This window comes from Populus alba, chromosome 19 (assembly GCF_005239225.2).
Source record: "Populus alba chromosome 19, ASM523922v2, whole genome shotgun sequence".
Lineage (NCBI taxonomy): Eukaryota > Viridiplantae > Streptophyta > Magnoliopsida > Malpighiales > Salicaceae > Populus > Populus alba.
The window spans coordinates 15,654,567-15,664,529 of NC_133302.1; the positions used below are offsets into that span (position 1 = coordinate 15,654,567).

General features: G+C 30.5%; 1 protein-coding gene across 1 annotated transcript; it reads right to left on the reverse strand.

Annotated features, from left to right (window-relative positions):
• Positions 1-6,295: 6,295 nt before the first annotated feature.
• Positions 6,296-8,776, reverse strand: LOC118036189 (uncharacterized). Its single transcript, XM_035041872.2, has 3 exons — positions 8,364-8,776; positions 7,868-8,042; positions 6,296-6,655 (listed from the first exon to the last, which is right to left on the reverse strand). The coding sequence occupies exons 1-3, from the start codon at positions 8,518-8,520 to the stop codon at positions 6,562-6,564; spliced, it is 426 nt and encodes a 141-aa protein (XP_034897763.1). The 5' UTR covers positions 8,521-8,776; the 3' UTR covers positions 6,296-6,561.
• Between the last annotated feature and the right edge of the window lie 1,187 nt (positions 8,777-9,963).

The window sequence follows — 9,963 nt, forward strand, 5'->3', positions numbered from 1 at the left end:
GAGGAGATACTTTATGCTTGAGCTGGTGGATGTAGACATGCCACATTGGACACACATCATGGTTTGTGATTGGCTGGTGTAGCAGATGTGTAATCTGACAAAGAGGTTTGATAGGATGGTTTTGTTGACGTGGAAGATCACGGGGCTGATGTGGAATGCTCTTGAAGTTCATGGATAAAATATTGGTGGCCTATCCAAATTCTCATCCATAAGTTTTTTGTTGTTTTACACAAAAGCTTTCGCAATAACTATGTTGGTTTAGGGACACATACTATGGGTTCAAAGAAAACAATGCCCTCGTAATCATGGCAAGCCTGAGCTCTACTCCATAGAAGTTAAGGGTGCTAAGCGACTGTTTAGTATTGTGTTTTTAATTGGGTTTACATGTGTTTTAAAAATATATTTATTTTGAAAAAACATTAAATTGATTTTTTTTTAATATTTTATAATAATTTTAAAGTGCTCATGTCAAAATCTTTAAAAACAATTCTAAAAAAAAATATTTCTAAATAAAATAATATTTTTTAAAAAATGCCACAACACAACTAACTAAGAAAGGGTTTTTACTTCCATGACTTCAAGGGTGACTTGTAACCCGGCATAGTTTGTCACTAGATATATGACCCGCGTGATGCCGCGGGTTTTTTTTTTTGTATAAAAAATATTAAAAAAAAACAAAAATTTAAAAAATTTTGGGTTTTTTTTTTTTTTTTGCAAAGCTATACCCAAGAATTTAGGGTTTAGTTGCAACGCCTGACTTAAAAGTAATATTAATAATAAAATTAAACTTGCATGACCCAAGTTTAAGTGAGTCTGACTGCAACACCGGACCTAAAAATATTGGATGTTGGTCTGACTATAAGGTCATGTCATAAAAGTGTGATAATTAAATAGATTAATTAAAAAAAAACAATGAAAAAATCAATAGGAAGGAAAAAACTAATGAAGAAAAAGAAAAAAAAAAATGAATTAATTGGGTTAACCCTTTAAACCAGGTTATTTCGTAAAACCTGGGATTCACGCCATGAAAGTTTGATAACTAAATAGAAAAAAAATGACGGGTTTACCCATAATTAACTAGGTTAACCCATCAAACCAAGTTAACCCGTCAAGCTCAGGATACGTGTCATGAAAGTATGAAAGTCTGATAATTAAATAGAAAAAAAATTAATTTTAACAAACTAAACTAAATGAAAAAAAATAACTCGTCAAATCAGGTTAACCCATCAAACCCGAGATCCGTATCATGAAAATCTGATAACTAAATAAAAAAAATTTAACATTAACAAACTAAATCAAACAAAAAAAATTAAAAAGAAAAAAAAAAGCTAATATTGTAGTAATTCATAGTGTTTTTTTTTTTTTTTTGAAAAAAGCTACAAAGCTAAGTTCTCAACCAATCAATATAAAAAAAACCCGATAAAGACTATTTTTTTTTTTTTAAAAAAAAGAAGAAGTCAATTTTGGGTAAAATAAAAAAAAAACATGTAAAAAAAAAAAGAAACAAAAGCGAGAAAAAAAAACACGTTGGAAAAGCTACAATGTTTTAAAAAAATAAACAAAAAAACTAAATTTTCAACCAGCTCAATATCAAAAAAAATAAAATCAACAAAAATAATTCTGAAAAAAAAAAGCAAAAAAAAAAGAAGAAACAATGTAAAAACTGACAATTTTGGAAAAAAATAAAAACATATAAAAAAATAAAAAACATGTAGGGAAAGCTAAAGCTAGATTATTAGTCAGCTCAATATTGAAAAAATAAATTCGATAAAGATAATTTTTTAAAAAAATATGTGAGGAAACACTGCAGCAAAACAAAAATTATGTAGGGGAAATACTGCAGCAATCCATATTATTTTTTTTAAAAAAACTACAAAGCTAAATTCTCAACCAACTTAATATAAAAAAAATAAAATCTACAAAGACCATTTTGAAAAGAAAAAAAAAACAATGTATGAGAATATTATAGCAATCCACAATGTTTTAAACAAAAAAACTACATAGTTAAATTTTCAACCAGCTCAATATTTAAAAAAAAAATAGTAAAGATAATTTTGAAAAAAAAAATTAAAAAAAAAAAGAAGTCAATTTTGGGGGGGAAAAAAAAGAAAAAAAAACCATGTCAAAAAAAAAGAAGAAACAAAAATGAAAAAAAAAAAAACTGCTACAATGAATATCCCATGCATTTTAGAGTTCTTTAATAACATTTGACCATGTCATGCACACTTGCCTGATGCACCCATAGTTCGCCCATTGATTGCAATTTATAAAATTAATCCATATAGATTAAAATTGATTGATTAGTTGATATGGTGGATTCTAATATTATTACTTGTTATATTAAAAAAACAAAAAAAAATGATATCATCCCATAATTCAATAATCTAAGTGATCTAGAGTGTTTTATATATATATATATACAAGTAAAAATTACTCTGATTATCTTATAGGGTTGTAATTTTTATACTTATCCTTTGTGTTTTTTAAATTGCATTTAATTTATATTGCAAATTTTGTTGAGTGTATAAACAATTTAGGATCAGCTATATAGTTTAGTCTATTTTACATTAAGATATGACGCGTAACAAATTTAAGATGTTATTTATAATTTTTTAAAATATAAAATTAATTAAATAATAGTATATAAGGATAATTTTCCCAAATAAAATCCCACAAGTTTGCTCACAAAGAATTAGTTCCGGTGATAATTCTAATAACGTGCATGATGGATGTAAAGATGTACACAGAACTCAACTTGTTTTGCTAGTCCGTTTTGTGCTCCAAAAAGGATTAAAAAAAAAAGTTGTAATCACCCATAGAAATTGGTTGCCCATAATTATGTCTTGAATCCACATCTTGCTATCATAATTTTTCGTTTCCTGTTCTCACACGTGGAATTAATTAATTCACTTACGAAGGTGAGCAAGTCAACTAATTTAACTAGAACTTTGCTTGAATTGCCAAGCCTGTGTTGAGATTCAACCCGTGCAGAAAGGTAAACAATATATATTTGTGTGCGTGTATATATATATATATATACACGAGATGCATGCCCACGCGCTGCCGCGGGCTTATAAAATAAATATACATGTGTGTGTAAAAGTTACTATTTAGTGATATTTTAACCACTATTTATTATTGATTGAGTAATGGAATGGATTTCCACTCTTCAAACAATTAAGCAAATCTTCAAGGAAAAAAGGAAAGAATTATTAACAAGGTACGTAAAGCCATACAAATATTTCCATGCATAATAATAATAATAATTTATTCCACAATGACAGTGAACTTGAACTAGTTAATTAACCTTGCTGCAAACTTTCCTGATTTCACCAGCTTTACCGGTTAGAACTCCAACCCTAACGAACTACTGAATAAATATTGAAGTTGAGACGTTTAATCTTCTATCCTAGAGATAGCAAATCAAGGTTGCAAGTTATTGTATCTTCACCTGGTAATAAGCGTAAATTCCAAGGTTGTCTTTAGGATAGAAATAAATAGAATTTGGTGAAATCCTTCGATCCTTATCTCTTTTTCTGTTTTTCAATCTGAAATCAACTCTTTTATCGTGATGCGAAAGTACTTCAGCAAATAGTCTACTTCTGATCATATATATAGAAATCAACTTGTCTATCTCATAATGGTGTTGGCTTGCAATAATATTGATCCACAAAAGTTTTTTAAGGAAATTTTATTCGAGTTTTGATCTAATGTTATTCAAACTTTTTTTTTTTCATAGGAGGATGTATTAAAAAAATAATATAGCATAATTTTTGAAATCTAATGTAATAATTTAAATTTTTTTAATTATAAATAGTATTTTTTCAACTTGAAAAATCAAAATTGTTAATGTAATTTAGAATTGAAATAGATATATTTATTTATGCTTTTATTTTTAGGCTTGTTGCGGGTTATAACTCTCCATAACAAAAAATACAATAGCAAAAACAACAAATTCATACTTTTGATGTGTTTTTTTTATTTTTAATGGTAGATTCCATTACTAAAAATAAACACAACAACAAAAATATATATATATTAAGTAAAGTACATATAAAAATTTTAAAGATTATACATAGACATCAAAATCTCTAAACTTCTTTCTTTCAAGTGAGACCAAGTCTACATGATGAGAAAGTCACTTTTTGGAAGCCACCATACGGATAATTGCTATTAATAGCGTGCTAGCTTGGTAGTGGTTTCATGTTTTGTTTATAAGTACAATAATGTTGTTTTTTAAAATATTTTTTATATTAAAATATATTAAAATAATATTTTTTTATTTTAAAAAATTATTTTTAAGATTACCATATATAAAAAATAATAATTTTTAATTTTTTAAAATCACAAGTTAACCTATGTTTCCAAACAGGATGAATAATGAAAGTTAAGTGCAATATTTTTTATTTTGCAAATGTGGTGGCATGCGTTTAAATTAATCCAACTTGAAGACCATATTCTTTCAGTCTCGTACTTACGTTTGCAGATGCATGAATATAAATTAAATATTCAGTTCTATGATTTTAATTAAAACATAATCCATATTGTTTAGAGTTTTAGATTCTCTTAGTTGCATGAAGCATGTTCCATCTAGGCTTGTTCATGGTTCGGTTCGGTTCGGTTTGAACCACAAAAACCAACCGAACCGAGGGATTCAAATTTTTGAAAAATCAAACCGAACCGAACCAAATTCTGGTTCAAACCGAATCAGTTCGGTTCGGTTAACTTTGGTTTTTTGGCTTTAAAACCGGGAAACCTAATCACCTGAATTCCTAAAATCCAAATGCCAAACATGAAAACTATACAATAGATTTCCTTCACGAAAGGATATTTTGCATAAGATGATCCCTAATAGCTCCATTTAATTCTCAATATATAATAATAAACAAAAAACCAAATCTAAGGAAATCACAGCATAATTTTATACGATCTCAGCAACATGAACATAATTAATAAAAAAGTCAATCCTCCAATGAAACTCTAGTTCCAGAAGAAAGTTCAACGGAATCAATAAGTCAAAATCAAGCAGATATAACAACTCGATCAAAATGGAAAGGAGAAAGACGACGAATGGACTTTGTACTAAGAATTGAGCTCTTCTTTGAGCTCAAGGATTTCATCGTTCTTGGTCGTTAAGAAAAACTTTGAATCATGACAGCTCATGCCTGCCTACTTGTTTGGCTCTGCAAATTTGCAAATGGTGAAAGACAGATGTGTGAGCAAGAAATAGAACAGAGATCGAAACGTGAAGTGAAGAGAGAAGCCAAGGAGATGGAGATGTGGGTTTTTGTTAAAAGAGACAGATATAGAGGGTAAAGACGCAGAATGGATGAAAATTAAAAGGAAAATGAAGAAGGGAAAACTAGTCTCTGGTCTGGGCGGCGGCGAATGTAATGTTATTAGGGTTAGGTTAATTGTGGACTAGTATTTATAGGTCTTTTATTTTATGGTTGGTGACTTGGTTCGGTTCGGTTCACCGGTTTCTATTGTAAAACCAAAACCAAACCGAACCGGTAAGATTTTATGGTTTTAAAAATCGATTTAATCGGTTTTCCATCTTGGTTAATTTTTCATCGGTTTTTTCGATTTTCTCGGTTAATCAGTTTTTTTGAACACCCCTAGTTCCATCCATCTACTCCGTCGCATGCATTTAATTAAGAACGTCTTGCGTATATGCTATCTTTTCATATAAATATCCACCGACAGTATATATTTTTTCTGATACACTTTTCACGCTATTTGTATTGATAAATATAGCATGTTTTTCAAACATTTGTTTTTTCGGTAAATGAATCATACAAACACCTGCATTCCTAGACAAAAAAATTGAAGAATCCGATGACTTGGAAGTCATTATAGAAATCACCAATTAAAAAGGGTATTTGACTAAGGTTAACTAGCAAGCAAAATTTGCATCCTTCCCAATCAGAACAGACATGATTATCAGAGAAAATAGCTCAGCAAACTCCTAGCTCTTGTCAGCAAAAATCCTGGCATCAAACACTCTAAAGCAACCTAAGATATACCTGCTGCAACCATCTAGTAGGTATCTAGTGGTAAGAACTTGAAATTAAAAAATTTGCCCTCGCTGTAATTTCAGGTTTGAGCCCTATAATTACTAATATGATAGCCACTGAAGACATACATGGTCATTAATTTCAGGGCTCGTGAAATTAATCGAGACGCATGCAAGCTGGCCCGACCATCCACATTATATATATATATATATATATATATATATATATATATATATATATATATATATTGCTACTTCAATAGTAATGCTAAAAAAATCTAGGAAAAGCTACCATTGATTATAATTTCCAAAGAAGAATCATTGCATCCTTTGGCTTAATGCACAATAGCGCAAGAAAAATTTCTTGCCAAGCACAATTATTGGTACAACCGAACCGAACAACTATTGAATCTAAAATCTATGCATATAAAACAAATATGGCATAATTTCATCTATACAAGCATTTGTGAACACTCTTGTTAGAGCACTTGGATCCAAACTAATGCTATTTTACACCATGAAACAAGAGCCCTAACAGACTTCACTCATCTTCTCCACTTCTCAATTTCCCTTGAAGTTGCTTTGACTAGCTTCTTGGAGTTGATGACCAGCTCATCAATAAGGGAACCAACCTCATCACTGATAAATTGAAGAAAATATTAAACTAAGAGAATCCCAATACTGTTATTTGCAAAGCACAATATATGCATATAAGACACCAGTTATTGGCACAACTTTTGCTTATTAATACTCTTTCAAATCTTTTGCTTATTAATAAACATGTTAACAAGCAGCAGCAACAAATCCAGCCTCGTTAGTTAATGCGAACAAATCTCTAACAAACAGTAAAAAAGTCTGGCATGACCCAGAAGCTGAGTGAGAAGAATGAGACGTGATCAGGCAAATTATAATAAAGAAACACCAAAAATACATACAAGTATATAGAAGCATGTGTGTGCTTCACATGCCTTTGTGGAGTAATGGGGAGAGGTGACAATGGTCTAATCGAAAATATCAAAAAATTATGAATTCCAAAACCAATGCATGTCTCGTCATATGTTTTCATTATACCCAGTGTTTAAAATTATTTGTATCAAACAAATAAATGAATTTGAAAGAAACTATATTGAGAAGCAATTTCTAAAATTCATGCATTTTGTGAACCGAATAATTCTAACCATTGAAAAGCGAGAACAAAAGACACATTGAATCACAGCATCAAACAAAATCCTTAATGTCGTCCACAATATAAAAAGAATCACATTTTCACAAATTATTGTTACTATCACAAACAAGGTTGTCCAAAATATAAAAAGAATCACAATTTCACAAATTATTGTTACTATCACAAACAAGGTTGATACGTGTCTACCCAAAGAGCTGAACAATATTTTGTTCTAAACTTTGTATAATGAAATTTCATTTTCATCCAATCTTCTCATATACATCACCAACTAGCAAATACCATTAACACACTGCATCACCAGCATGGCCAGCCCCAGAAAGAGTCACTTAGAATGCATTATCATCTTAGTATTTTCAGGCAATCCAAACCAAACCAAATTTAATTTAATTTCTATGCAGCCACTGATCTCCCATTCTTGATGATTAATTTCAGTAAATGCAAACTTAATTGGTTGTCTGAACAAGGCTCCCCTGCTAGAGTAGAAAAGGCTCCCAGAAAAACTAATGCAAAAGAAATTGGCAAGTTCTCAAAGTGCTTTCTATTTATACCGCTGCAGCAGGTTAGTGAATGTTCTGCTTAACCCATCAAGATAAAACACGATCCAACTAAGCAAGTTCAGTGCAGTTGAATAAGCTAAACAGAGAGAAACATGATTATATACTTACTGAGTTGGAAGATTTACAGGACCACGAAAATGCTTGCCAACATTAGAGTATCTCCGTTTCTCATCATGAGCTACACCCCTCCCCACACCATAGCCAAATCCGTAACCAATCCCACATCCAGCACCCAGTCCAATGCCAAACTGTAAGCCAGGAATACCAGGACCAAACCCAACACCTGAAGAATTGGCCATTTAAAACCTCAGTAAAACACAATATGATGATAATGATCATCATCATCACATATAAGATAAAAAGCAACACAAGCTGCAGCCACCAAATAGAAATATGAAATGCAGTCAAATAGCCCACCTAAGACTCAAAAAAAAAAAGGCCAATTGAGAGTATCGAAGTTTCAGTCTTTCTCTAGAACCCATTTCGGGTAATTAAAAAGTGGGATTTTTCTTTTTCTATGAAGAGATTTGAGAGCACATGGATATTTAAAATAAAATTAACAAGCTGATAAACCCAGGAAGAAGAAGAAGAAGTGATGGATTACCTCCAACGAGGCCGACACCAAAACCAACACCACAGCCAGCACCAAAGCCGAAAGCAGGACCCACCCTCCCAAGCTCCTTGAACCTAACCTCTGGAAGCTTCCATAGCAAACCCTTTTCCTCTTCATCACTCCTGTTGTTGCCGTTATAGGGGTTCATCTCTCTCTCTCTCTCTCTCTCCCTGCTTTGATGTTTCTGTTTTCGGCGTTGTAGCTTTTTAGAAGTTCACCGAGATCGTTGGATTTCTCTCTGGATAATTACCCTTCAATTCTTACAGAGCGGGGATGGAGTATGTTGTTAATGTGATCTGTCTTGGCCAACATACCAACACAGCCTTGTAGTTTACAGAATTCTCACTTTCAATCGCACTTTCAATCCCTAACTATTAAAACCTTACAATTGTACCCTTTTATGCAAAGTTTTGTAGGTTCCAATGCGATCTAGTTATAACCTCCATTCCATACCTTTTTCTTTTCTTTTCCTGCTGATGCTGATGTTTCTATCTATCAAACTCCTGATATCTGGACATCAATCACATTTTTCTATGAAAGTGTGAATGAAAAATTGAAACCTTTTTTTTTCTTAACGTCAGTGTAGTATGAATTTTAAAACCTGATATTAAAATATTTTTTTATTTTTAAAAATTAATTTTTAATATCAGTATATTAAAATAATCTAAAAACACTAAAAACTTTATTTGAAGCAAAGAAAAAATAAAATAAAAAATTAATTTTTTTTTTCAAAAATACTTTTGAAATTTATAGGATATTTAAAAGAAAGTATTGGTTATTGTTTCTACCATTGTATTGATAAAACGTTGTTTGTCTCAAAACATGCTATCTTTCCAGATAAAAAATTTGTTCTTGAAAGAAGTAGTGAGAGAAAAATAGAACTTGAAGATGTTTAGAAACCACAAACTAACATTAAAATGGAATTTGAGTCTAAGGTTTCAACTATAGAATTTAACTAGAAGCACAAGAACTTTATAGATTCGATATGACATATCATGTACCAATAAGATATGAAAAATCTCATGTAAGCTAAAAATGATAAGTTACTCATACATAATGAGCCTACCAACCATATGAAAACAATATTTAATATTGATTTTGAGAAATGACTTGGGATCATAAAATTTGAAATTGATTCAATATACATTAGTTGGATCTTGACCTTGGTTAATCCACATGAAGGGATAAAATTTATTGGATGTAAATGAGCTCTTAAGAGAAAAATTGATATGGATAACAATGTACAAAAATACAAAGCTAGATTAGTTGTCAAATGTTACCAATAAAGACAAGCGATTAACTTTAATGAAACCTTCTTACTAGTAGCCATGTTAAAATCCATAAGTATCTTGTTTACCATAACTGCAAACCATGATTATGAGATTTGAAAAAAAGATGTCAAAACTATATTTTTGAATAGCAATCTTTATAAAGATGTGTATAAGATACAATCTGAAGGTTTTCAATATAAGAAATTTACCAACAAAGTATGCAAGCTACAAAAACCCATTTATTGATTTAAAAAAACTTCAAGAACTTGGAAAATCCATTTTAATGGGATAATCAAACACTTTGATTTCATATAAAAATA

What these genes read in the sequence shown, in the direction of transcription:
- LOC118036189 (XM_035041872.2), bottom strand. Translation starts at nt 8,520, where the DNA reads ATGAACCCCTATAACGGCAACAACAGGAGTGATGAAGAGGAAAAGGGT. An exon ending in TGGTGTCGGCCTCGTTGGAG is followed by an intron (nt 8,043 to 8,363) that starts GTAATCCATCAC and finishes CCAATTCTTCAG; the next exon opens with GTGTTGGGTTTGGTCCTGGT. An exon ending in CCTGTAAATCTTCCAACTCA is followed by an intron (nt 6,656 to 7,867) that starts GTAAGTATATAA and finishes TCAATTTATCAG; the next exon opens with TGATGAGGTTGGTTCCCTTA.